Below are 26664 nucleotides of genomic sequence, written 5' to 3' on the forward strand. Positions count from 1 at the left end.
AACTCTCCCTTTAGCTGCCACTCTTCTTTCCATCCCAGCAGCCACTGTTTTAGTTCACCGCTTCGTGTCTACTTTCGGAATAGTCCAGTCCCCCTGCGGAATGATGCCTGGCGGTGCCCGTGAGAGACACGCACAATGCCTGGAAACCACTTGGGGGTGGGCCACTTCGTAAAGTGACACTTCTGGGTTAGAGCCTCGGGCGGGAGGTTACTCCTAAAACTCGGTAAAACCGGGAGGCAGCGGCGTTGCCGCCAAGGAGCCGCCGACCTGGAGGGAAGCCGGGCGGCCCAGGCCGGGGACCGAGGCAAGCCGGGGCCGGGGCCGGGCCCGCCCGCCGCCCGCCGCCCGCCGCCCGCCGCCCGCCGCCCGCAGGGAGCGCCAGGTGAGCCCCCACCGCGCGGGGGGCGGGGCGGGGCGGGGCGGGGCGGGGCGGCGGGGGCGGAGCCAGCCCAGCCCCGCCCCCTGCGCGCCCGCGGGCGGGCCTCCGGTCACGTGACGGCGGCCCAGGTGAGCGCCGCTTCCGGGGTCGGGAGCCCGCTGCGCCGGCGGCTCGGCGTCCCCTGGTCGGTTGCGCGGGCGCGGGAGGCTATGGCGTCCTCCTCTGTCCCGCCGGCCACCGTACCGGCAGCGGCAGCGGCGGCGGCGGCGGCCCCGGGCTTCGGCTTCGCCTCCAAGACCAAGAAGAAGCACTTCGTGCAGCAGAAGGTGAAGGTGTTCCGGGCGGCGGACCCGCTGCTGGGCGTGTTCCTGTGGGGCGTCGCCCACTCGGTGAGCCCGCCGCGCCCCCAGCTCCCGCCTGGAGCCCTCGCCGCCGCCCCCGCGCCCCCGCGCCCCGGCCCCCGCGCCCCGGCCCCCGCGCCCCGGCCCCCGCGCCCGCGCCCGCCCCCGCGCCCCAACCTCAGGTGTCCCCGCCGCGGCGCCTCGCTGGAGGCGGCGCCGTCGTTCCTTCCGTGAGTCGGGCCCTGGCTCCCTCCGCGCCCCGGCCGCGCCGCGTCCGCCGCTCGAGCTCCGCCCGCCCCACCTGCCCTCCTGCTGCTCCGGCGTCGCGGCGGGCTCGGCGGGAGGCCGGGCGGGCGCCCAGGGCGGCGGTGCTGCGGCTCGGGAGGCAGCTCGGAGCGGCGCGGGTCGCCTTCCTCTCCAGCTGCCGCCCTGGTGCTGGAGCCTCGGCCCTGGGGGACGCTCCAGGCTTCCTGCGCGCCCCTGCCTTTGCCTTCCGAAGGTACAGCGTCCGGGAGAAGCCACCCACCCGGGCCTCTTGACACAGTGTATGGGATATGCCTTTGGTTTTCACTGCATCCCCGTGGCTGGCCGCGGAGACGCTGTGCGGGGTCAGCGGGGGGTCGTCTGTGACCAACAGGATGGCTGAGGAGTGCTGCTGCTGGGGACGCTGCTGGTGAACCTGAGGAACAGGTGGCCGGTGTGGCCTGGGAGGAGGCCAAGCAGCCCAGTGCGTCGCTTTTCCTTCACTCAGGTGAAGGAAGCACAGCCATTGTTCCTCCACCCTCAGATTTAGAGTGGGAGGGATGCGGTGACCTTGAATGGAACAGGCAGTATTTTATAAATCAGTCTCCTTGAAGTGTTGTAGTCAAGGCGGAGTTGGACAGGTGGAAGGGAGTAAGGAAGAAGACCATTTTTGTCCCCTTCTTGATTTGTGGTTTAGAATGTCGGGGGGTGGGGGGGGGCTCTTTTGTATTTGTGGTTCTATGGACCGCTCCCAGCTCCTGGGTGGTAATGTCTTAGAGGTAGGGCCGCCTCTCATATGGACTTTACAGGTGACCCATCCATCCCTTTGGGAAGCTTACCAAGGAGGATTTTTCTTTGGTAAGGATTGAGGAGTTACACATGAGAGCTGGCTGCCTCAGCTTCCCTAGGTATATGTACTTTAGCTTCAACACCCCACCCTGTAGCCAACCCACATTTACTTCAAGTGTCTAGAGTGGAGAATTCCTTGAACATATGTCTTAATGATGATTCAGCCTGCTTAACAGCAGGTGGCGAGGAGGGGGCATGAAGAACTATAGCTGAATTTTAGGCTGGGAATCTCAAGTGGCTTTTCTTTTTCTTTTTCTTTTTTCTTCTCTTTCTTTCTTTCTTTCTTTCTTTCTTTCTCTTTCTTTTTTTTTTTTTTGGTTCCTGGAGGAAGACGTTCTGTCCTCCTTTTCTTTCTTTTTTTTTTTTTTTATGATAGTCACAGAGAGAGAGAGAGAGAGGCAGAGACACAGGCAGAGGGAGAAGCAGGCTCCATGCACCGGGAGCCCGATGTGGGATTCGATCCCGGGTCTCCAGGATCGCGCCCTGGGCCAAAGGCAGGCACCAAACCGCTGCACCACGCAGGGATCCCCTGTCCTCCTTTTCTACTGAGAGTGAGAGGAGCACAGTTTCACTGCAATCTGTGGATTTGGGTTAGGCTGCATTTCATCACCTCTGTTGAATGATCAAGAGAGGCAAGGCCTCCGCTTATTCAGCTAATACACACTTCAGGACCCCCTGTGCCAAACTTTATGCTAGCTCAGCACCTGAGACATGCAGACAACTACAGCTGATCCTTGCCCTTGAAGAGCTCACAATGTAAATGGTGAACTTACATAAACTAGCCATTAGAGTCATGTGATAAGCGCACTGTTAAAGGTGGGTGAACAGTATTGCGGCAACGCTGGGGAGGAAACACATCTTCTTGGGATTTCTTCATGCAGGAACTCCCTTCCCACCCAGAATTAGCAGATGGCTGATTCTGGGGGCCAAGGAGAGCGTGTGTTGCTTGCATCCTTTGGGCCATGGCCTGACTTGACTTTTAGGAACAGACAGCTAATGAGCTCATATCCTCTGCCTGCCTGCATGCACCCCCTCTGAAGTCAGCTGCTCTTCTTTTACTTGACACTCAGGCAGGTGAGGACCTACTGGAGAGACCTGGGTTAGAGTGGTCTGTTTGTAAGGAGATGCCTCCTGCAGGATGTGGACATCTCATTCTGGTTGCTGCAGGCTCCTCAGAGTCCCATTAACTCTCTTGTGTACATTTAAAAAAAAAAGCGCCTTTTGTTTTGTTTTTAATGGAGCATGGAACTGTTTGTCTTGAGTGTTTTGAGTCTGCTGAGGGTATTTTTTTCCCTTTAGAACTTCTCACAGCTTTAAAAATAGTGCTGAGCTGCTTACAGGGTTTGCCTAATATAAAATGACTGCTGCGAGCATGAAGCTCCATGGGGGTGGAGTGTGAGGGGCTGTGTGTGGGGGCTGCTGACTGCAGTTCCTGCTGGGCAGCAGAAGGGGTCAGATGCATTGTCTCACCTCTGGCAAGTAGATGCATAACTCGGGTTCCTAAATGAACAAGGGTTGAGTTGCCCTTTTCTGACTCTCGCCCAGAAGCAGTGTAGAGGTAGCTCTCCACACCCCTCCTCACTGGCTCCCTGTTCTTGTTTTGGTTTATCAGATCAATGAGCTCAGCCAGGTGCCTCCCCCAGTGATGCTGCTGCCAGACGACTTTAAGGCGAGCTCCAAGATCAAGGTCAACAATCACCTTTTCCACAGGTATGTGGAGATCCCTGCTCTTCTTTTGTCAACCTTCCTAGAAGAGAGTAATACATAATTTTAAGAGTTAAGATTCAGTGAATCGAAGGTTTTAGATTTGGAAGGCAGTTTGCAAGTTCTGCATTCTAACCCCCTTCCCAGAGCAGAAATTCAGTATCGTGCAACAAAACCATTAAAAGTAACTTCCAGTGTTCTCTATACTCTGGTATATTTGTACTACTTTGTTTCTCATCTAGCCACAGAGTAAATACATTTAGATGCCCTTACCATTAGCTTCTGATAGAGACTCCCTGAAAGAAGTATCTTAGTCTCCTAGGTGCTTCTGGTATCAGAAGATGCCATTCGGAACAGTCGCACCTATTGCGGATTTTAGGATATCTCGAACTTGCATGAGATTTGGGAAATGATGCTGTTTAGATGGGCATTAGATCCTGGTTCTACTTAAGCTACTTATCAGTTCTCTGTTTGAAGCAGGTCACTCAACCACCCTGAGCCCCAATCTCTCCTGTAAAATGGGAATAATATACCTTTAAAGGCCTTCACAATAGTTTCATGAGAATCATATAGGGTAAATGTGTTGAAGGTGCTCTGTAGATTGTCAAGCCACATATAAATGTAATACTGTTCCTTTGTTTTCTTACCCTGAAAACCCCTATTTCAGAGAAAACCTGCCTAGTCATTTCAAGTTCAAGGAGTACTGCCCCCAGGTCTTCAGGAACCTCCGTGATCGCTTTGGCATTGATGACCAAGATTACCTGGTGAGAGTCCTTTTCGGGTGAGGGGTGTCCTTTCTCCATGACAAGCAGGGAATCCTGGGGCCAGTCATGTTTAGAGAAATGAGAGCTTTGGTAAGTCTGATTCTTTACCTATTTGTGGTCACAAGGCCTCTTCAAAAATCTGATGAAAGGCGTTAACCCAGTCCTTGGGGAAAAATGTAGCTACATTAAAATTGTTGCTTTCACATTCATTCAGTCCAGGTGAAGAACCCCTGCTCCACCTTTCATACAAGAGTTTTATCTGCTTTCGGATACATTCACTTGACCATTATCCTATGATTGCATCTCCATTCAAAGAGGAAAAGAGCCTCTGACCTATTTATGTTCCCAGGTGTCCCTCACCCGAAGTCCCCCGAGTGAAAGTGAAGGCAGTGATGGTCGCTTCCTTATCTCCTACGATCGAACTCTGGTCATCAAAGAAGTATCCAGTGAGGACATTGCTGACATGCATAGCAACCTCTCGAACTACCACCAGGTTAGGCGGCTTTCCAGCTTCGTTCTTTCCCTCTCCTCTCTAGTCATAGCTTTGCTGCTGGAGAACATTAGGAAACTTTTCTCTTTTCCCTACAACCCATTTTGCTGCCCAAGGAGCACTTGACATCATGTTTTTGAAAACTAGGAATTTCGGAAAAAGCCTCTGCATACCTCTTTGTGTTTGACCAAAAAGGAGAAGTTAGACATGTTCCTTTCTCATTTGGTATTTACGATCCCAAACTGCTGTGGATTGATACATCAGGGGCACACATATAGCGGTTATCAACTGTAGACTAAGCCAGAATTAGGTGAACTGTTAACACCAATATACTGTCAGGAATAAATGTGGTTTCGAGGAGAAAAGCAGGATAAGTACACAATTGGGAATAAACTGAAGGGGAGAAGCATGATCATATCCAGTCCTGAGTGGGATTAGGGAGGCTTTTCTGTCTGATGAGATTAACCTGAAACGTGCAGTTTCCGGAATATTTCAGTGATAAAAACACTGCCTGAATATCTTTCTAATGGAAAAAAAAAAAAATCCCCCTAAAGTCAGTTAGCAAGGAATAAATGAAAGACTAGAAAAATAATTGATTTAGTCAACATACATTGAATCTCCGTTATCACTAGGCCCTACATTAGGCAGTGGAGAAAGAGGTGACTGAGGAAGAGGCCCTGGAGGATCTCTCAGCCTCACGGCAGAGGCTAGGAAACCAACATAAACACAGTGGGATGTGTGCAGTAGTAGAGGGATATACAGAGTGCTGTGGGGGTGCTTAGGAAGAGCATCCTAGCTTACCTGGGGAAAGAAGTGCACTGGGAGGTTCAAGGAGAGTTTGTTAGAGCAAAGATTATAGGAGTCGGTTCTTGAAAGACTAGTATGGACTCCTTAGACAAGGTGGAAGAAAGCATTCTAGGCAAAGGACAACTTGCAAAGGCACAGAGCTGAGAGAGCGGTATATTATTTAGAAATAGTCTCATGACTGCATTTTCGAGAATGGGTTGGATAGGGGAATGCTAGGAGTGAAGATTAGCATTACCAGGTAGGAGGTAATGCTAATAGTCTGGGTGAGGAATGACAGAGGGTGGAGGAACGATGGCAGTGGAGAGGCAGAGAGACTCGTGGGAGACTTGGGGGAATTAAGGCAAAGGTGCCTCCAGATTCCTGGCTGGGGATAACCGGGTGTCTATTCACTAACAGTTGGGAAGCACAAAAAGAAAGCGGTTTTGGGGAGAAGACAGTTCTGATTTAGACATGTGGAATGTAGGGTTTCTACAGTTCATTCAGATGTAGATGTTCCATAAGTGGTTGGGGAATGGAGTTCAGGAAAGTAGAAGTGTAGATTTGAGAGTTACAGGTAATAGATGGTATTTAAAACTATAGATACAGACTATTGACAGGAAGTGTTATGGAGAAGAAATGAAGCAATTTAGAAGAGCCCATAAAGGAGAGTTTGAGTTGCCAGGTACCCTCCTTTGTTCTGTATGGGATTTGAGGAGAGAGGGGAAGAGAATTGGAAGAGTGGCATAGGGGGAGCCCAGGGTGAAGAGAGTTCTAGGGAGAGTCTGGTTGGGAGTATCAAGTGCCCCCGAGTTGAAATACAACAATAACTAAAATGAATACCAAATGATTTGGCAACAGGGATTTGAGGAAGGGAGTAGTAGATTTCAGAGGAAAGATGAGAGTATGAGTTTGATTTCACTGGCTTAAGGTGTGAAAGGAAGTGGATTCATTGTGGACTACTTTTCTGAGAAGGCTGGCTCTAGGGGAAGAAGGCAGCAATGCTGACAGAGACAATAGCATAAAAGATGAGCCATTTTTTAAGAATCCCAAATTATAAGCCATCATGCAAACATTTTTACTATGGGAACGTAGCCCACCAGGAAATGTTAGTCTAGGTAAAATCATTTCGTGGTAAACAGATGTAATCTCTAATCCTGGTTCTGTGACCACTTGTACTTGAAGAGTTTAGGGATGCCTGGGTGGCTCAACGGTTGAGCACCTGCCTTTGGCTCGGGTTGTAATCCTGGGGTCCTGGGATCGAGTCCTGCAGTGGGCTCCCCACGACAAGCCTGCTTCCCCCTCTACCTATGTCTCTGCCCCTCTCTCTCCCTCATGAATAAATGAATAAAATCTTTTTTAAAAAAATAGAGAGAGGGACACCTGGGTGGCTCAGTGGTTGAATGTCTGTATTTGACTCAGGGCCTGATCCTGGAGTCCTGGGATTGAGTCCCGCATCGGGCTTCCTGCATGGAGCCTGCTTCTCCTTGCCTGTGTCTCTGCCTCTCTGTGTGTCTTTCATAAATAAATAAAATTTAAAAAAAAAAAAATAGGGAGTCTAGTGGCTCTTGGGTGACTCAGTTGATTGAGCATCCGACTCTTGATTTTGGCTCAGGTCATGGTCTCTGTCTTGAGATTGAGCTGGGCTCCATGCTCAGCAGGGAGTCTACTTGCCCCTCTCCCTCTGCCCCCTACCTGTGCACGTGTGCATGCTCTCTCACTCTCTCTCTCTCTCTCTCATAAATCTTTAGGGGATCCCTGGGTGGTGCAGCGGTTTGGCGCCTGCCTTTGGCCCAGGGCGTGATCCTGGAGACCCGGGATCGAATCCCACGTTGGGCTCCCGGAGCATGGAGCCTGCTTCTCCCTCTGCCTGTGTTTCTGCCTTTCTCTCTCTGTGTGTGTGACTATCATAAATAAATAAAAATTAAAAAAAATAAATAAAAGCTTTAATATAAAGAGACATTATACAAATGGAATAAATCAGGAGATGGGGATTCAGAAACTTCATGGATACCACAGATGCCTTTAACAAGTCTCCACCACTTTTTTTTTTTTAAGATTTTATTTATTTATTTGAGAGAGAGCATTCATGCAGGGGTACGCCTGGGGGTGGGGGTGGGGCAAGGCAGAGGAAGAGGAAGAGAGAAAGAATCCCAGCTGGGCTCCATGCTCTGCAGGGCTCAATCCCACAACCTTGAGATCATGACCTAAGTGGAAACCAAGAATCAGATGCTCAACTGACTGAGCCACCCAGGCGCTCCCCACTCACACTTTTGACCTTGTAATCTCTCTACTTGAAGTTGTCTGCCCTACTCTGGAATGGTGGTGTTTGAATTCCCATCCCTGGGCTGGTTGTGCATTTACTCCTCAGCTTCTCCCCATTCCTTCCTCCCTTCTACCCCAGTACATTGTGAAGTGCCATGGCAACACACTGCTGCCCCAGTTCCTGGGGATGTACCGAGTTAGCGTGGACAATGAAGACAGCTACATGCTTGTGATGCGCAACATGTTTAGCCACCGTCTTCCTGTGCACAGGAAGTATGACCTCAAGGTAAGGAGAGGCTAGCTGAGGGAGAGGCTCCTGATAGCCTGAGAGTGGGGAAGGGCCTGGGAGGGCACTGAGATGGTTCATTTCAAAGGAAAGAAGACTGTGGGTGTAAATATTCCTCTTAGGAGCTGGATCCTAACTTCTTTTAGCCACTTCTGCTGACTTGGTCTTTGGGTCTCTCCACAGGGCTCCCTAGTGTCCCGAGAAGCCAGCGATAAGGAAAAGGTGATACTAATTTTAGGTGACAGGGTGAGGGATGAGGGAGGGCAGATAAAGGGATCTCCTTAGGATAGAGGTAGGGATCACCAGCTATTTCGTCTTATCTTAAACCACCAAAAAGAAGAGAGGTGTAAACTTGTGCTGATGCTGGGATTAAGTGTTTGGAATGGGCAGCAGGAGCAGCTGCTTTCTCACTGGCATGGGTTAGCCCATGTGGAAGGTGTGGCTATGGATAAAGACAAACTTTGAGAGCGAAATGCTTACTCTCTACCCCCCGCTCTGGGTTCTTGTATTCAGGTGGCTATTTTCTGCTTAAGAAGAATGAAAGGCGGTATGTGAGGTCTTGACTGGAAACCATAAGCAGACGGTAGTGGGATGTGATTTGGGGTACCGCTGCAGTGACTGAGTTTGGAGAAGCCACAAGAGCGAAGAACGGCCTCTGGGCAGCATGGCAGTGTGCAGTTAGAGGGGCTGTGAGATCTCTCTCCCCTCAAGGCCACTGAGTTACAGAGAGCCCTAGGAAGAGAGCATGGTTCTCTGAGACCTTGAGGGAAGGGCTGTATTCCCAAGATTCCCCTTACCTATTTTCAGGTTAAAGAATTGCCCACCCTTAAGGATATGGATTTTCTCAACAAGAACCAGAAGGTTTATATTGGTGAAGAGGAGAAGAAAGTATTTCTAGAGAAGCTAAAGAGAGATGTGGAGGTGATAATCGGGGTGCTTTGGGAAATGGCTGTTTCCTGTTGCTCCCCCCCGGGGCAGCTGTCTCTCCCGTTCCCTTTATTCTTTGGGTTTTCTGCATGTAGGGGAGTTGGGTATGGGACATAAAAAACCCTTAGAGGTGACCCATGGAGGGGATGGCTAGAATTGACTAAAAGGATGACCTCAGGTACCAGGACATTGATGTACTAAAGGGCAGTGGTATACTCCCAACCCTCGATTTTCATCCTTCCTTTCCCCAGGAGGGCCCCTGAAGCTCAGAGGGGAGGTATAAGGGTGGTGTGGTGCTGGGAGCAGGGAAGGAGATCTGAGGTATCTGATTTGTCAGTGGGGTCTCAGTTCCTAGTGCAGCTGAAGATCATGGACTACAGCCTTCTGCTGGGCATCCACGACATCGTTCGGGGCTCTGACCCAGAGGAGGAGGGACCTGTGCGGGAGGAGGAGTCAGAGGGGGATGGAGACTGTGACCTGACAGGGCCACCTGCTCTGGTGGGCTCCTATGGCACCTCCCCTGAGGGTATTGGCGGCTACATCCATTCTCACCGGCCCCTGGGCCCTGGAGAATTTGAGTCCCTCATTGACGTCTATGCCATCCGGAGTGCTGAGGGTGAGAGAAATCCTGGAAATATTAAGGGTGTTGGTGGTGGGGAGGGTTGGCCTTGGGGGAGTGAGGGGACTGAGACCAGCCAGGGTGGTGGGAGAGAGGCCGGTTAGCTTTTCAAAACAGATCTGACTGGTTCTTGGGAAGAGGGAATTGGGACTATACTTGCTCTTCCTCGCTTTCTTTCCCCAGGGGCCCCCCAGAAGGAGGTGTATTTCATGGGCCTCATTGACATCCTGACACAGTATGATGCCAAGAAGAAAGCAGCTCACGCAGCCAAAACTGTCAAGCACGGGGTGAGGGTTCCCCAAATCCTTTCCTATCTTTGACTGGGAACAGAGGGAGCCTTTTGTACGGGAGCAATGGGGTGGCAAAAGGACGAAGGGTTGGGAAGGGCTGGGTGCGGAAGTGGTGTGGGGAGGACTGGAGGCTGCGGAGTGGGGAGGGGTGGTGGGGTGCCTGACGCTGTGTTCCTACCTCCTCTCGCAGGCTGGGGCAGAGATCTCCACTGTCCATCCTGAGCAGTATGCTAAGCGGTTCCTGGATTTTATTACCAACATTTTTGCCTAAGAGACTACCAGACTCCGTGCTGCTTTATGTTCAAGGTGGCAGGGTTCCGAGAGGCTTGGGGAGCTGTGGATATGTTGACCACTACTACTTCTCTTCCTCTTTTGTTAAGTTCCAGCTACAGGCTCCTTCTACCCACACAACTCCATCTTGTTGACTAGGCTTTTCCTGACCCTCAGAAATACACTGTCCTGTCCCCCCCTCCCCACCCGCCCATTTTTCTTCCATTTCTCCCTCCCTTCCAGCAATTCTGCTTGCTTCATTAGAGTGTTACTGTTGACTCACTCCCAAGTGCCTTGATCTTTGTAAATGTCCTGTTGTTTCTAGAACATAGGAGGAGATGGGGGAAGGGGATTACTTGCCATCTTCAGGAACTGACTGGACGGATGGACCTGGCTCAAGCAACTACTCTGGATGCATTTTGCTGTGTGGGATGAACTAAGAGTGTCTGAATTTTGCTGATAACTTTATAGAACTCACTGTGGCATGCCTCCTTCCCGGTAGACCCTGGGATGGAGGACTTTTAAGATACTACAGGTGTGGGTGCTGGCATGCACACATATGATGGGTTATGGCCCATTTTACACACTAATGGGGTGGGGAGCGGCGAGCCAGCTGGTGCCTTACAGAGGTGGGACCCAGGAGGACTCTTGAAATTATTCAGGGAATTGGAAAAGGTGTCTGTCAAGAATTGACTACTACTCTCCAAAGTCTTCCCTCACCCTACTTCCAACCCCTGCCCCTGTACTTCTGGGCACAAGAACCCAGAGATGGCCAAACCGTTCAAGCCTGGGTGAAGATGTTTGACTGCTGCTGCTCTTCACCAGGACCTTCCACACCTCCCAGGGCTGGAACCCTTCAGCGGGGGACGAGGGTGGGGGCAGTTTTGGAGGCTGGGATGATGGGCCAGGGTGTAAGGTTCACTCCCAATGCTAAATTTCCTTTCTTCACGTGTAGCCATCTCTGAGGTTTTATCCCCAGCAGGAGGAAATATCTCTACCTGGGTCCATCCTGGTCATTTCAAGAGGATGGAACGTCTCAAGTGCGGGAACCTCCTCTACTCCTTGGAGATGTGCACCTAGCATACTTCCTTCCCAACCCCTTCTCAAGCCCTTTTTCCAGTTGGATGTGTTATTCTGTTCTTTTCTGTCTTATACTGCTACTATGTCTCCCAGGGGACAGATGGACTTCTTTGTCATCTTCACTCTCCACCCCCAGAGAGGAGTCAGAGCCATAACTCAATCACTGGCCCCCTCCCAAGAGTTGAAATGACAAGTGGTAGTCTCAGAGTGTAGAGGACCCTGAGGGCCCAGATAGTGTCCTCCCCACCCCCTGATACCTTTGGGGCTAAGGCAGCCATTCTTGCTACCCTCCATCCCCTTTATGGCTTCTGCACTTTTTTAAAACATAAAGATGGGCACCTGCAACTGGCCTGTGGGGATGCAAAGATTCTTTGCTCTGTATCTAGCTGGACTGATCTGTCTCACAGGAAGTCATACAGTCATAAAGGAGAATTTCTCTCTCCCCTTCATCTTCTCCAAAGGAAGTAACAAGACGAGTCCACAGTTAAGAATTAGAGCCCCTATAATATCTTCCCATCAGGGGCCTGCTGATCTTTTTCATTCCAACCATCTACCTTCCCCTTTTGAATGCAATAAAACTCCATGACACCAGCAGCTGTTGCTCTTTAGAAATTGGTTTTCTGACCATGTGGCTGATGTATCATGAGCAGAATGGTCTTCGTTTTGTTGCTTCTGTTTTTCATCTTTTTTGTTTTATTAATTAATAAAGATCTTGTGTATTTACTCCCATCGCTGTCACTGTATAGGAAATAAATTATTGAATCCATATTCCTTCACAGACATGCCTCCTCCCCCCCTCTTTTCTGAGGAACCCTGTGCTTAGGGGTGCAGAGACCAGATGAAGAATTACCCATCTTTAAAATGTGGGGCCCCTAATTAAGGATGTGGGTTTCTAGTTAAAAGGTGGTGAGGGGTGTGGATGGCAATGGAAAACTTACTCTCCAGCTCTGTGAGAGTCCACGTATGGGGGGGCCAGGGAGAAGGGCTGATGGGGTGCTCCCTCTTCCCCCCGGAGTTCTGGGCCTGATGACACAGTCACTCCTGTAAAGGTGAGTGAGCCTCAGAGCACGCTCCCTCACTTGTACTTGCTCACAGGAGCTAAAAGAAGAACGGGGTGTTCCCCCTAGGCTTCCTGGGAAAGATGTCCTGTTGTTTGGAGAGTAGGAAGAGTACAGCAGGGTCCTGGGAAAGTGGAGAAAGCGACCAGCCCTCCAGCCCAGGGAGGGAGTGAAGAGAGGGGTGGATAAATAGAGGCTGCTGCCAGCCTGGGAGATCCAGTGCTGTTTGGCTGAGGAGGCCTTTGGCTGGTGGAAAAACCTGGCTTGATGTGGCCCCAGGGAAGTGAGCTGGCCCGGGGGCGGAGAGCGCTCTGATGTGGGAAGCAGAGCAGAGCTGTTTGTTCTTGGAGCGTTTTTAACTCTACTTGTACCAGAGACTTCGCACCCCCACCTCCACCCTCACCCCCATCCCCCCCAAGGCATTTTTTTGAGGCCTGTATTCCCTTCCCATTCTGCACTAGCCTCAGGATCCCTGTGGGTGGAAAGGAAAGTCGGAGGCGCTCACCCAGCCCCGCCTGCGGGCAGGTTGCGGGGGTCACAGAAGGTCACAACCTAGGAGAAGGCGAGCGCCCCGGGAAGGGATGGAAATAGTGTGGGCGTGGGGGTGGTTCTCCTCCTCCAGGACCAGGGCTTTCCTTACTGTGGCTCTGCCCGTCCTAGATTGTTCCTCGGCGCTTCTAGCAGCAGCAGGCGGATCACAGAGAACCGCCCCCCCCCCCCCGCGGAAGGCACCCGCAGCCCGCTGCAAGGGCCGAGGGCGGGCAGCGACCCAGGCCGCACCGGGCTCCGCGCCCCCGCCCCCCCCGCGGAAGGCGCCCCGCCGCGAGGGCCGAGGGGGGCCCGGGAGGGGAGCGACCCAGGCCGCGCCCGGCCCCGCGCCCCCGCCCCCGCGCCCCTCCCCGCCGCGGCCCGCGCTCCGCCCCCGCCCCCGTCCCGTCCCCGTCCCGGGGCGCAGCGCCCGCCCCCCGCCGCCCCGGGGCCGCCCTCGCGCCGGCCCGCACCCTCGGCGGAGCCCCCCGCCCCCCGGGCCGCCCCCCCTTGTTGCTAAGGCCCCGACCGTCATCCCGGCAACAGCCTCAGTCATGTGACCGGCAATGGCGGCGCTGACGGGAGGTAGGTGAGCCCGGCGCCCCACACCCCCGCGCCCGCGCCCGCGCCCCCCGCCCGCCCCCCGCCGGCCCCGCGCCCCCCGCGCCGCGGCCCGCACCCGGGCTGGCGGGCGGCGCCCCCGCGGCAGGCTCCCCGCCCGCGGGCCCCGACCGGGCGACAGGCCGACGCGGGCCTGCTTCCGCGCCTCGCGGGTCCGGGCCGCCGCCGAGCAGCCCGCGCCCCCGCCCGCGCCCGCGCCCGCGCCCCCCGCCCCCCGCCCCGCGGGGTCGCGGCCCAGCGCCCGCCCCGCCCGCCCCGCCCGCCCCCGCTCCCGAGCCGGCGGGACCGAGCCAGGACCCCGAGGTCCCGGGCCCCGCGGCCTTGGATGCGCAGGACGAGCGGAGGTTCCGGGGCCGCAGCCTCACCCTCTGGGCCTCGAGGTGCCTCTGGCCCGGAGGGGACTGGGATGGAGCCGCACAGCCGCTCCCCTTGGGGTCAGTCCAGGAGTTGAGGCCACACTGGCGGCCCCTCTTCTATTTGAGCCACCTTTGGAGGCGTTGTAGGGACAGCTCTGTAGCCGCACCCGGTAAGACTCGGGGGAGCCCCGGCTCCTCCAGCCGAGCCCCGCGGAGCCGCACCCTCCCGCCTGCAGACCCGGTCGCTGCCGGCCTTACTGCTCCAGGCGCGGGGTTACAAAGGCGACAGCAAGAACCTCGTTACTTAGGGGCTGTTGCCACTTTGCCCTCCTCCAAACAGACTTCCGCAGAAGGGACCCTGGGCTGGCCCGCAAGGAAGGCTCCCTAGCGACGAGGGCTGAATTGTGGGGGGACGTGGGGCAGGGTGAGGACTTGGGGAGCGTAGGAAAGCTTCTCACCCGTGTGATCCGAGGCAGGTGGCAAGAAAGACCTCCGTGGGGGGGGGGGGGGAGCTTTTCCCTTCCTGACTTCTCTCATCTGCGCCCTAGGCCTTCTTGAGAGCCTCAGAGCTGGGGAGGAGAAGAGGAAAGTTAGCTTGCTGAAGTTCCATCTTTAGCAACTTGGGAGAGGCTGGGGATGCAGCTCTGCAGGAGAGAAGGAGAGGAAATGGAAGAGGAGTTTTTGTTTTGTTTCTGGGCTGCTGGCAGAGTGGGGGTGAGGGGGGCCGGTCACCTTTGTCATCATAACCCTTTCCTTTCTACTCTCCCTGCTCCCCCCAGTCCTAGTCAGCTGAGTGTGGCAATAGAGGGATTTCTACTGCTCCCGTCCATGGGCTTTCCAGGTATCTGCCTCCCAAGGGGAACTCAGCTTTCGCCTTTAAATTGCTTTCCTCCATTCCATGTGCCAAGTAATCCCATTCCCAGTAACTTACACCCGGGTTCCCAGTCTTCTGTTACCTGGGCTGCTGGGTTGGAGCATGAGGAAAGTGGGTAGGGGGGTATCTCACCTTCCCTTCTTTTCCCTTCCACCCACCAGGTCCCATAGCTGACAAGTAGGAAGCAGGGACAGTGGAGCGAGCCTGCATGCCAATTCTAAGCTGTTCAGGATCAAAGTGAGCAAAAAAGTCTCCCTCCCCTTTAAAGAAGCTGGTCCCCCCCCCAGAGGGAGGAGGGCCAGATTGTTTCTGTGATCTTGGGAGGAGTGGAAACAGAACCAAGACTGCTGCTTGGCCCAGACGATGATAATAATAAAGTCATAGAAACTTTCTTGCTCTTTAGTGGGTGCTAGGATTTGAAAGATAAGAGCTCTGAGACAGAAAATCAGCTGGGGTGGCTAGGAGTCAGGGGTTGGACTGTGGGACAGTAGAGGTGATAAAGGGCCTGAAAGCAACCTGAGGTAGTAGGCACGGATTTTGTCAAATGGGGACCCCCCACCCTGAGTCCCTTTCACCCTGGGGGCAGTGTCGTTCGTCCTGTCCAGAATGGCAGCCTGTGGAGGCACCTGCAAGAATAAAGTGACTGTCTCCAAGCCTGTGTGGGACTTCCTGAGCAAGGAGACCCCAGCCCGGCTGGCCCGGCTTCGGGAGGAGCACCGCGTGTCCATCCTCATCGATGGCGAGACTTCTGACATCTACGTCCTGCAGCTATCCCCGCAGGGTCCTCCCCCGGCACCCCCCAACGGGCTCTACCTGGCCCGGAAGGCGCTCAAGGGGCTGCTAAAAGAGGCCGAGAAAGAGCTGAAAAAAGCTCAGAGGCAGGGCGAGCTTATGGGCTGCCTGGCTTTGGGGGGTGGCGGGGAGCACCCTGAGCTGCACCGCCCAGGGCCACCCCCTCCCCCTCTGCGAGCAGCCCCGCTCCTGCCCCCAGGGGCTCGGGGGCTTCCCCCTCCTCCTCCTCCCCTCCCCCCTCCACTTCCTCCCCGCCTTCGGGAGGAGGCTGAGGAGCAGGAGAGCACCTGCCCCATCTGTCTGGGGGAGATCCAGAACGCCAAGACCTTGGAGAAGTGCCGGCACTCGTTCTGTGAGGGCTGCATCACCCGGGCCCTGCAGGTGAAAAAGGCTTGTCCCATGTGTGGCCGCTTCTATGGGCAGCTGGTGGGCAACCAGCCCCAGAATGGGCGCATGCTGGTCTCTAAGGACGCCACGCTCCTACTGCCCAGCTATGAGAAGTATGGCACCATTGTCATCCAGTACGTCTTCCCGCCCGGTGTCCAGGGGGTAAGAAGACCTGCCGTGCCCTTCGGGTTTTCCCCAAGCGTGTTCTCTGACCTAGGAAACCTGGGTGAAGGGGAGTGTGTTTGTTAGATGTGATGTAGTCTTGCCGCCTCCCAGCATGCCTTCGCACCCGGTGCCCTGGAGCTAGCTGGTCCCCCCACCTTCAGGCCCAGCTTTTCTAGCCCACGACTCCACGGCACATATGAAACTCAGGTAGGAGAGAAAGGCTCTTGCCTCGGTGAACTTGGATGGATGACGACAGCTATTCTTGGCAGAGGTGAATTCTGTGGAGAAGGTGGCTCAGGTGCAGGCAGGCCTAGCGGGAAGGGATCTGACCCTCTTCACAGAGCAGTGAGTGCTGCTTTGTTCCAGACTGCTGAGAGGAAAATCTTGTTGACAGTGGGAGGTTAAACCAGGAATGGTCGAGAGCCTCTAGGTGTCTCCTGCTTGACCATGCAAGGGTAATTTCCAGGCCTGGTTTGCAGAGGGCTGAGGAAGCTCTGAAGGAGAGTAATGGGAAAGTGGCCCGGGCTAGGCAGGCTTAGAAGCGCTGGGAGTGTTTTCAGGTGGAGAGGGGAAGACAGAGAGAGATTATTCTCAGTCTTCACATTTCTGCTGACTTATCTGGTGAGTGAGGACGAGCGAGCGGCTTGCCATCACTTTTGAGAATCCATTTGTTGCTGAACTGAGACTTGAGAGATTGAGGCAGCAGAAGGAACTTCCTTAGTAGTAAGGATTTTGTCCAAAAATGGGCTCCTGCTGTCCAAACCTTTCAAGGAAGTCTCTCCCTCCTTGAAAGGCTGTCGGCCCGTTGCTGCCCCATCAGCATTAGGCGGCCAGTGGACCAGGATGACCCTCGGTTGGCATCACGGGCCTTCACGTGCCCAGCTGCTCACTGTCCTCTCTGGTTCCCCTTCGTCCCAGGCTGAACACCCAAACCCAGGAGTTCGGTACCCTGGCACCACACGGGTGGCCTACCTCCCGGACTGCCCCGAGGGCAACAAGGTGCTGACCCTGTTCCGCAAGGCATTTGACCAGCGTCTCACCTTCACTATCGGCACGTCCATGACCACAGGGAGACCAAATGTCATCACCTGGAACGACATTCACCACAAGACCAGCTGCACAGGAGGACCCCAGCTGTGCGACCCTCCTTCATTTCCTTTCCCTCCCTTGGCTCCTCCCCTTCTCTCTATTTTCACTCCAGGGAATGACAGCAACCCCCTCTCTCCTAGAGCCTCCTAACTAGAGAGGACCACCCCCAAACTATCCCAGCCATCTCTTCCATCCCAGCGTCTCTACATTCCACCTGGCCCAATATGCCCAGCTTAACCTACAGAAATAAGCAGAAGTGGGCTAAGTTATCTCAGGATTGGCTATGCTCAGGGGAAGTGGGGAGCGGCTGGAACTGGGCCCCCAGAATGAGGGAGAGCATGAGGCTAAAATGAGTCAGCTGGAATGGCTAATCCTGACCTTCGTCTCTCTTTGCTCCCAGGTTTGGGTACCCGGACCCCACCTACCTGACCCGGGTGCAAGAGGAGCTGAGAGCCAAGGGTATCACAGACGACTGAAGGACTTCCCCTCTGCCAAGCCCTTGCCTTTCTCCATAGGACCCAGCGGAAGCCTCTGTTCTCTCTCCCTCTGCCCCCCCACACCACACAAACAGGGGACCAGTCTGACTGGGGAAGGAGTTCAGAGAGGGAGGGGGCAATCCCTTCCCCTGTCCCCTCCCCCAGGCCAAGTGCTTCTGTGCAGTGAGAGCCGCTCCCTTCTGGGAGGGGGATCTCCCAGGCTCTGCTCCCCACCTCCCCATGTACATACTCCCAGTCTCCCTACCCCCTCCTTTGCCCTTGGCTTTTTCTGGTATGTGCTGTGCTCCAGTGACTAAGCTGAGAAAGGACCTGGGTGGGGAGGGAAGGTCTCTCGAGCCCCCTGCTCTACTGCTGAGCTTCGGCATGGGGGAGGGGCAGTGGGGCTGAGGTGAGCCCCCCCATCCCCCGGAGCCGGCCCTGTGTGTTTCTCAGAACCAGTCCCCCTTCCACCTTAACCTGTCCTTTCTCTCCTGTGTCTCTGTCTCCGTCAGTCCGTCAGTCCGTCTCCTGCTCTTCTCTGCCCCCTATAAGGAGCCTCCTTACCCTGTTCTGGAATCGCCGCCAGACTGTAGCTTTTAATTTAATAAAAATAAAGTAAAATATGCAACTCTCTCTGCCACACCCGTTCTGTTCTGTGGCCCCGGGTGGGGGTGGGGTGGGGAGCGGAACCCGCTGAGAAGGGGAAGGGGTGGTGATCGGGTAAATCCCCGCGCGTCTCCCCAGTCCCGGCCTCCAGAGAGCCTGGGACACGGCAAGTGCTCAGTGGGCTCCCGACGCATCCACGTCGGAATCGGGACTACGGGGGGGTTGGCTCGTCGTGGAACTTGGGTTGTGGTAGAGAAAGGAACAACCCTACCCCTTTGAGAAGTTTGGCTGGGGTGGGAGTGGGGGCGGAGCCGGGCAGGGGGCGGATTCCACAGCTGCAACTCCCCGGACGCACGCAGGCCGAGAGCCCCCCAGCTTCCGTGCCCCCTCGGCCCTGAAACTTGGAGCAGGGTAGGGGTCCAGCATGAAGCCCCCGGACCGCCCCGCCCCTGGCCGCACGGACCGGATCCTGGGGGTCATGGGGGGCATGCTGCGCGCATGCGCCCTCCCAGGGCCGGAGGGGGTAAGAAAGGGGACCACGGTGGAGTCGGGAACCTTTAGGGGGCCTCAGGAGGTCTGCACCCCACAGCTCAGTTTACCCGGTCGCCGCACCCCGGGAGTTCGGGGCCTGGGTCTGGGCGAACGGCTCCCTGCAGCCCGGCCTAGGCGACCCTTTTACAACAATGTGGATTTGACAGGAGGAGGGCGACGCGGGAGGTCGAGGCCGGGTGCGGAGGGAGGTTCCCTACCACCAGTCTTGCCCACAGCCCCCGAGCAGAGGCCCCCTAGGGCCGGGAGGGACCGAGACAGAGTCGGACTGTCCCGAGGGTGATCAGAAGGGGGAGCGCCAGCGTGGGGTCCCCGCCTGGGCGCCGCTGCCCGGTAAGAAGCTGGGGGCGGGGTGGGGCCCAGCTACCGCCCTGCGCCCAATTCAAGTAATGCCGCCCTTGCTCGCGTGAAGGTTTGCATCCAAACTGCGCGGGACCCATCTAAGCGCCGAGCGCTCCACGCTTCTCGCCCCCTAGTCCTGTGTGGCCCCCACATCACCCGATCCCGCGGCTGTGTCCCCGCGCCCCACCCCTGGCCCCCCGCCAGCCCGGCCGCCGGGACTTCGCCTTAATTGGTGATTAGCCTCAGCCAGAGTCCCGGGGCCTGGAGGGGAGCAGGGTCTGGCGGGAGGGCGGCACCTGGGCCGTGTTCCCCGCAGAGCTCCCCATTCCCGCTCCCCGAATGGCGGGGGGGGGGGGCTTGTCCACCCCTGCCGGGCTGGGGACAGTCCCAGCCCCCAGCACGTCTCCCCGCGGGCCCGGGCCCATCCATCCGCAGCCCTCTCCACCGCCGAGGCGGAGGGGCGACCTGGGCAGACCCCGCCGCCCGGCTCGCCCCCACCCCGCTCTCCGCAGTCGGGAGCCCGAGAGGGGAGGGAGGGGGACGGGGCGGGGAGCCGAGGCTGGAGAGGGGAGGCGGAGGCGGTGGGGACGTGGAGTGGGAACGCGGCGGTGCCTGCGGGAGGGGGATTGGGGCCGGAGCCCGGCGCAGGCTGGAGGGGGAACCGGAGGGAGAGGGCGGAGCCGGGCCGCAGAGGCCCCTCCCCGCGGCGGCACCGCGGCCCGGCCTGTTATTCGGCTCGCCGCTCGGCCGGGACCCGCGCAGCGCCCGGGACCCGGGGAGCCGGCCCCCGCCCCTCCCAGCCCGGGCCCAGAGCCCCGCCAAGGCCGAGGGGCCGGAGCCGGGGCTGGAGCGGCCGCCGCAGCCCGGCCCCGCCCCGCCCCGCCCCGCCCCGCCGGACCGCTGGACCCCGGGCCCCGCACCGCCTGGGTTCCGGAAACCCTCCCCGCCGCGCTCGCCGCCCGGCCCCGCGCCGCCCGCTCCCCGGGGCCCCGGCGCCCCCCAGCCCCGGCTTCCGCCTACCCCTGGACACCCCCTCCCGGTTCCCTCCCTGCCCCCTCCCCAGCCTGGAGCGGGCTAGGAGGGAGGGGGGTGTGCGCCCTGCGCCGTCCCCCCGCCCCCCGTGATTCCCCCTGCATGGCCGGCCCGGGCGGGGGGTGCGGGGGGCCCGGGCGCCATGCGGGGGGGGCACAAGGGGGGTCGCTGTGCCTGTCCCCACGTGATCCGAAAAGTGCTGGCAAAATGCGGCTGCTGCTTCGCCCGGGGGGGTCGTGGTGAGTGAGAGGTCGGAGGGCCCAGCGTTGAGCGGGGGCGGGCCGAGGGTTCAGGGCCGCAGGTCGACCTGGCGCCAGGGATTGAGAGGCTGGAGACTTGTACCTGCGTTTTCCAGGAAAGTGACTTAGTAGACCTCCAAGATCCCTTCTGCCTGCAAATTTTTTATCTGTTCAAGTTAAAAAATTTGGGGAAGGGGCAGGAAACTCTTCTCTCTGTCTTGTAGTCAACAGGGTATGAGAACAATCCATCCACAATCCCCTGGGCCTAGGACCGGATCTTCCTTAAATCCTTTTGCTGAGAATCTACTTCAGATCTGAAGACAGACAGAGGGATGGAGGATGAGGGTCTCCCAGGGGCTTTATGACAAATCTCAGATCCTCTGTTCCTGAGCCCAGGGCAAAGATAACCCTGATGAGCTCTCCTCACTTCCCCCCCGCCCGCCCCCCACCCCATTGGGTTTGTGCATGTGTTGGGGAGATGGGCTGCAGAAGTCTTTTATAGTGACTACTGCAATTGGTGCAGGAGGGGTCTGGGGGTGGCAGATGGGCTTTAGCTCTACCCCCCCCACCTTCTCAGGGAATGGTCTGTGCCCATTGGAAGGGGGCGGCTGGTAGGAGAGCAGATGGCTACCCCCAGCTTCCAGTGGCTGCCCAGATGGCTGCCCCTCCATATCTATGGCATGCTCAGGATATGGGGGAGCCTCCACATATAACTGGAGGTTCCGGGCCTTGAGAGCCCAGGTGTTTACTGTCCTTCCTCCCAAGGGTGCCCGGGTGAAATTTCTATCCTGGCGAACTCAAATGAGAATGACAAGAGAGTGGGCCCTGGAGAGAGGGCTCAGCATCATGAAGAGGAGTCTCTGGGAGCTCCCTGGGGACCCTGAATCTCGAGCTGGAGTAATATCTATGGCCCCTTTTCTCCCCTCCCCCCACCCTCACTCCCCATTAGAATCCTATTCCATTGCTGGCAGTGAGGGGAGTATCTCAGCTTCAGCTACTTCGGGTCTGGCTGCCCCCTCTGGCCCCAGCTCTGGCCTCAGCTCTGGCCCCTGTTCCCCGGGCCCCCCAGGGCCAGTCAGTGGCCTGAGAAGATGGTTGGATCATTCCAAACATTGTCTCAGTGTGGAAACTGAGGCAGACGGTGGCCAGGCTGGACCATATGAGGTGAGCAGAGAGTACCACAGAAGCATGAAGGACATCCATGAAGGACCTTGGGAGAGAGGGCAGGCTGGGGGCCACTGGTCACTGGGGAGGTGTAGCTACTGTCCGTGACTTCTGACACTTGACTTCTGGCTCCCAGAACTGGGTGCTGGAACCAGCTCTAGCCACAGGAGAGGAGCTGCCCGAATTGACCCTGCTGACCACTTTGTTGGAGGGCCCTGGAGATAAGACGCAGGTATGAAGAAGTGGGTCTGCATGGCTCCCCAAAAGCTTCCTTTTTTTTTTTTTTTTTTTTTTTTTTTTTACTCTAGGATGTTCTTTCCTTCCAGCCACCTGAGGAGGGAACTCTGTCCCAAGCCCCTGAGAGTGAAGAAGAACAGAAGAAGAAGGCTATGGAAAGGAGTATGTAAGTGTCCCCACACACTCCCTCTCCTCTGCCCCCCACCCATTGTGCAACTTCCAGAGAACTATCCCTCACATTTTAGATTTGATACTTGGAATTTCCTCTGAGGTTGGCTGTGGTAATGAAGGGGCTTCTAGTCCAGGAGGGAGGAAGTGGCTAAACCAAGGATGTGCACTCCTGCTCTCTTCCCAGGTATGTCTTGAGTGAACTGGTAGAGACAGAGAAAATGTATGTGGACGACTTGGGGCAGATTGTGGAGGTAGCTCCCCGTTCTCTTCCCAGCCCTAGCCCAGCCCTTTCTCTCTGCTCAAGGCTAACTGTAGGATCTGCCCTAGTGCTCCTCTGTGCCACCCTCCCCGCACCCCGGCCTCCTGGACTTCTGGAGGGAGGCGGTTTTCCCACCAAGGCTGGCCTCCCACACTCTTGCCCTCCCCCGCCTCCCAACCTTCCTGCAGGGTTACATGGCCACCATGGCTGCTCAGGGGGTCCCGGAGTGTCTTCGAGGCCGTGACAGGATTGTGTTTGGGAACATCCAGCAGATCTATGAGTGGCATCGAGAGTGAGTGGTGGATCCCCGAGAGTGAGGGGGAAGGGCATGTGGCTGGTTGTCTCTGTGACCTACCCATGGGCCCGTTGTCGCCTGAGGAACATTTGGAGTGGCTTATTGGCACAACTAAGGTAGACAGCTTAGTTGAGTGGGGTGGGGGTATTTGACCAGCCTTTTCCTTGCCAACCCCTCCAGCTATTTCCTGCAGGAGCTACAGCGCTGCCTGGAGGATCCTGATTGGCTGGCTCAGCTGTTCATCAAACACGTGAGGCCTAAGGGGGTGGGGCCGCGGGGGGCGGGGCTTGGGAGTGGGGTCAGGGCCCTGGAGAGGAGCTCTGGTTCCTCACCCATCCTGCTCCCCTTCAACTTGACCCGTTAGGAGCGCCGGCTGCACATGTACGTGGTGTACTGTCAGAATAAGCCCAAGTCAGAGCACGTGGTCTCAGAATTTGGGGATAGCTACTTTGAGGTCAGTGGCCGAGGTACCTGGGGGGACCAGGCCGGAATCCTCGGGCTCTTCTGGCTGCATAACCACCGGTCCCTGTCCCCAGGAGCTCCGGCAGCAGCTCGGGCACCGCCTGCAGCTCAACGACCTCCTCATCAAACCAGTGCAGAGGATCATGAAGTACCAGCTGTTGCTCAAGGTCGGAGCCACCTGTTCCCTGGGGGTTCTGCTGGCTGGCACACCCCTTTCCTCATTCATCGCCCCAGGGTTCCTAAGACTCCTTCCCCCCCCCCCCCCCAGACTTCCTGGGCATCCTCACCTGTGTCCTCAGGGGAGGATGTCAGAGTCTCTGAGGGTGTCCTCAACACCTCCCTGAGCATTTCTTTTCTACATCTTAGGATTTTCTCAAATATTATAGTCGAGCTGGCATGGACACGGAAGAGCTGAAGGTGAGGACCCCCATATCTGCCAGGACACACACCACGTACCTCTTAGTTTTCCAGTCTCCTGGGTTCCCACAGCTCCTCGGGTGCGGATGCACCGCCTGGTTTTTAGGGGGAGGCTGGTCGAGAGTTGAAACATGGTCTGAAGAGGCCTTTTTCTCCACAATGACAATGCTCGTTTCTTCACCTGTGACCCAGCAAGCTGTGGAGGTCATGTGCTTTGTACCCAAGCGCTGCAATGACATGATGACCCTGGGGAGACTTCGGGGGTTTGAGGTATGGGGATAGAACAGGAAATGGGAGGTACAGGGGATAGAACAGGAAATGGGAGGCCTGAGGCTCTTTTGTCCCAGTCTGAGCCCTCGAGGAGAAGTCCTCATGGGGAACTGTCCTCCCCTGGACCTGACCCCATGGTTGGTTGGGAGCCTCGGGGGAAGGGGGGAGGAGCAGAGTGTGGCCCTTTTCTCTTCTTGCTCTTTTCTCAAAATCGCTGCCCTTTGGTTCTAGGGCAAACTGACTGCTCAGGGGAAGCTCTTGGGCCAAGACACATTCTGGGTCACCGAGCCCGAGGCGGGGGGGCTGCTGTCCTCCCGAGGTCGAGAGAGACGTGTCTTCCTCTTCGAGCAAATTGTCATCTTCAGTGAGGCCCTGGGAGGAGGAGTACGGGGTGGAACACAGGCCGGATATGTGTACAAGAACAGCATCAAGGTGGGGAGGAGGCCACTAGGGAGAGGGAGGGGCCTGACTGGGATGGGGTGAGGCCTCTGAGGGAATGTCTGGCTCTTGGACTTGTTGGAGGGGGCAGGAACCACAGAGGGCCTAAACAATTTGGGCGCCATCTCCTATTTGCCAACCCAGGTGAGCTGTCTGGGACTGGAGGGGAACCTCCAGGGTGACCCCTGCCGCTTTGCACTGACCTCCAGAGGGCCAGAGGGCGGGATCCAGCGCTATGTCCTGCAGACCGCAGACCCTGCAGTGAGTCAGGCCTGGATCAAGCAAGTGGCTCAGATCCTGGAAAGTCAGCGGGACTTTCTCAATGGTGAAGCTCTCACCCTCCCTCCCTCATGGGGCTCCTTTGGCCCTTTGACCTCCCGAATCCCTCACTGCCCAATCTCCTATCCTTGCCCTCTGGCCCCAGCTTCTCCCCATCTCCCTGGCAATTTACTTTGGCTGACAGTTCATGGGAGGGGGGCCAAGTGGGAGGATGGTGTGGGCGGAGCACTTGGGGGGAAAGGACATGTCTGTGTTGTAACCCTTCCTTCTGTTCTCTTTGCCCAGCGTTGCAGTCACCCATTGAGTATCAGAGACGAGAGAGCCAGACCAACAGCCTGGGGCGGCCAGGAGGGCTTGGGGTGGGGAGTCCTGGGAGAATGCGCCCTGGAGACCGGGCCCAGGTCAGCACACATGCACCCATCAATGGCTCTCTCCCTTCCCTGCTGCTGCTACCCAAAGGAGAGGTGGCCAGAGCCCCTCTGCCCCTGGACACACAGGTATGAGGAGTGGAGTTCCCTTGTTATAGGGGCAGGATGGGGAGGGCCTCTCTTATTATGGGGTCCCTAGATCCCCCTCCACCACATCCACATCATTTCTCTCTTCCACCACCTGCCTTTTGTCTGTCCCTTCCCACTTCCCTGCTTGGACCCTCCCTTCTCCAGTTTAACCCCTGGAGAAGCTGACTGTCTTAGATAATCTAAGGCATCTATCAAGAGGAGGTGGCTTGGTTAGGGACATACACCCAAAAGAAAGGAGTGAGGGTGGATTCCTGGAATTCTTTTTAATCCTCTGACTTGAGTCTTTCTTCAGGCACCCAGTGACACCCCCCAAGCTGCTCCCGACCCTTCTCCAGCTCCGCCAGTTCCAAACACCCCTCCCTGCCAAGCCAGACTTGCCAAGCTGGATGAAGATGAGCTATAAGTGGCGCAGGCCTGGGGTGGTGCGGACCGGGCCACCCCATTTCCCAAGGAACTTCAGGGCAATCCTTCTGACACCACCTCAAGATTCCTTCTTGATGTGTCTGGATGGGGGGCAAGGCTGGGAGTGATGTTGACGTGGAGGAGGATACCTAGACTCAAAAAGATTTCTTTCTGCTTAAGGAACACAGGTCCCTTCAGCTCTCACCCCTATGCATGCATCACAGGTCCCCCCCAAAGGAGGATATGTGGGTGGGTGGGTGGGTGGGAGGGCTGGGGCAGGGGCCAGATAAAAATTATTTGGTTTGATTTTGATTTTTTTTTTTCAGTTTTCTGAGATTAAAGGTTTTGTAATATCTCTAAGGCTGTTGTCTCTGCCAAGGGAGGGGCAGGGGAGGGGCGGTGAAGCAATGGGGAGAAATCAGCTGGCCCGAAGGTGGTCTGGTGGAAGGTGGTCTGGTGAGAGGAGGACACAGCGGGAAGACAAAAGATGTCACTCTTTGCCTCTCACCTGCAGTTGCAGCATCTCATGGTCCAGACCTGGAACTTGATAGATCCTCCCCTTTCCCTGCTTGCTTTCTCTCCCATCTGGCCTCCGTTCTAGAGCCCACCGAAAAGCCCAATGTAGTGTGACTTCCCACCGTTCCCCCCAACACCCAGATTCTAAAGCACTAGATGCCCAAGTACCTTTCCTTCTGAGGCCTCCATGTTCAGCTGAGGGAGAATGGGAAGGCAGAGAGGATGCTGGGGGCTGTGGACCTTTGTGGCCCCTGGGTCTCCTTTTTGCGGTCTGCGAGGTCATAAGGCATATCCATAGTGAGCAGGAAGAGGTTCTTCTTCGAGGCACAGACCCAAGAGTGGACAGCCCAAAGGAGTCTTCACCCCTTCCAACTTCTGGGATAGCCCCTGGGACAGAGAAAGCCAAACATGCGGAGATCCATATCCAGATGCCCTGTCCTGGGTCCTGGGGCATCGCTGTGTCCACTGTGTCCATTTGTCCCCTGGGCTTGGTCACGTGTACTTGGGCTTCCTCAGCAGACAATAGGCTGCTGGGGTGGGAGGGTGAGGAGGAGCTGGAGCCTCCCTGTGGGCCTGAGGTCCCTCTGGCCGACAATGGGGGGAGGGACTGCTAAGGGGGGGGACAGGACGTCCAGCCCAGATAAGACTTCTGGGGAACAATAGGAGGAATTGAAGAAGGGAGACCCACCCTCACTGTACCCCACCCCCAGGGCTTTGGGGTCAGGGACTGGGGACCAGAGGGTGATGCGGAGGGGTGCCAAGTATTCTTGTAAATGGAGGAGGGGATGGGGAAAATAGGATTCTGGAGCTCAGAACCTTTGTCTCTTTTGAG

General features: G+C 56.5%; 3 protein-coding genes and 2 long non-coding RNA genes across 16 annotated transcripts; 3 read left to right on the plus strand and 2 right to left on the minus strand.

The window, feature by feature from the left end:
• Positions 1-511: 511 nt before the first annotated feature.
• Positions 512-12019, plus strand: PIP4K2C (phosphatidylinositol-5-phosphate 4-kinase type 2 gamma). 5 transcript variants are annotated; one of them, XM_077913551.1, is made up of 10 exons: positions 513-768; positions 3425-3522; positions 4184-4280; positions 4630-4773; positions 7958-8104; positions 8288-8326; positions 8912-9025; positions 9380-9647; positions 9834-9937; positions 10131-12019. In XM_077913551.1, the coding sequence occupies exons 1-10, from the start codon at positions 589-591 to the stop codon at positions 10209-10211; spliced, it is 1272 nt and encodes a 423-aa protein (XP_077769677.1). In that variant the 5' UTR covers positions 513-588; the 3' UTR covers positions 10212-12019. The 5 variants fall into 5 exon arrangements, with proteins under 5 accessions (XP_077769678.1, XP_077769677.1, XP_077769680.1 ...); XM_077913554.1 differs by lacking the exon at positions 513-768 and adding an exon at positions 1104-1219; XM_077913555.1 differs by lacking the exon at positions 513-768 and adding an exon at positions 1449-1471.
• On the minus strand, positions 11620-20023 carry LOC144323271 (uncharacterized). The gene is made up of 4 exons (XR_013388689.1): positions 16300-20023; positions 14312-16128; positions 12229-12331; positions 11620-12028 (listed from the first exon to the last, which is right to left on the minus strand). It is a non-coding gene; the product is annotated as an uncharacterized LOC144323271 (long non-coding RNA).
• On the plus strand, positions 13314-18269 carry DTX3 (deltex E3 ubiquitin ligase 3). Of its 4 annotated transcripts, none has more exons than XM_077913556.1 (6): positions 13314-13461; positions 14633-14694; positions 14889-14964; positions 15333-16068; positions 16990-17207; positions 17561-18269. In XM_077913556.1, exons 3-6 carry the CDS (start codon positions 14936-14938, stop codon positions 17634-17636), a joined length of 1059 nt encoding a protein of 352 aa, XP_077769682.1. In that variant the 5' UTR covers positions 13314-13461; positions 14633-14694; positions 14889-14935; the 3' UTR covers positions 17637-18269. The 4 variants fall into 4 exon arrangements, with proteins under 4 accessions (XP_077769682.1, XP_077769684.1, XP_077769683.1 ...); XM_077913558.1 differs by lacking the exon at positions 13314-13461 and adding an exon at positions 13796-14023; XM_077913557.1 differs by lacking the exon at positions 13314-13461 and having other exon boundaries at positions 14054-14694.
• Positions 18557-25565, plus strand: ARHGEF25 (Rho guanine nucleotide exchange factor 25). 5 transcript variants are annotated; one of them, XM_077913547.1, is made up of 16 exons: positions 18557-18765; positions 19010-19124; positions 21354-21568; positions 21705-21800; positions 21895-21971; positions 22161-22227; positions 22424-22527; positions 22711-22780; positions 22895-22984; positions 23067-23159; positions 23359-23409; positions 23602-23679; positions 23911-24111; positions 24262-24442; positions 24682-24797; positions 25207-25565. In XM_077913547.1, the coding sequence occupies exons 1-16, from the start codon at positions 18667-18669 to the stop codon at positions 25315-25317; spliced, it is 1764 nt and encodes a 587-aa protein (XP_077769673.1). In that variant the 5' UTR covers positions 18557-18666; the 3' UTR covers positions 25318-25565. The 5 variants fall into 5 exon arrangements, with proteins under 5 accessions (XP_077769673.1, XP_077769672.1, XP_077769671.1 ...); XM_077913545.1 differs by having other exon boundaries at positions 18559-18765; positions 24682-24893; XM_077913546.1 differs by lacking the exon at positions 21705-21800 and having other exon boundaries at positions 18558-18765; positions 21877-21971; positions 24682-24893.
• Positions 20549-25560, minus strand: LOC144323272 (uncharacterized). The gene is made up of 2 exons (XR_013388690.1): positions 21615-25560; positions 20549-20718 (listed from the first exon to the last, which is right to left on the minus strand). It is a non-coding gene; the product is annotated as an uncharacterized LOC144323272 (long non-coding RNA).
• Positions 25566-26664: the final 1099 nt, after the last annotated feature.

This window comes from Canis aureus, chromosome 11 (genome assembly GCF_053574225.1).
Source record: "Canis aureus isolate CA01 chromosome 11, VMU_Caureus_v.1.0, whole genome shotgun sequence".
Taxonomy (NCBI): domain Eukaryota; kingdom Metazoa; phylum Chordata; class Mammalia; order Carnivora; family Canidae; genus Canis; species Canis aureus.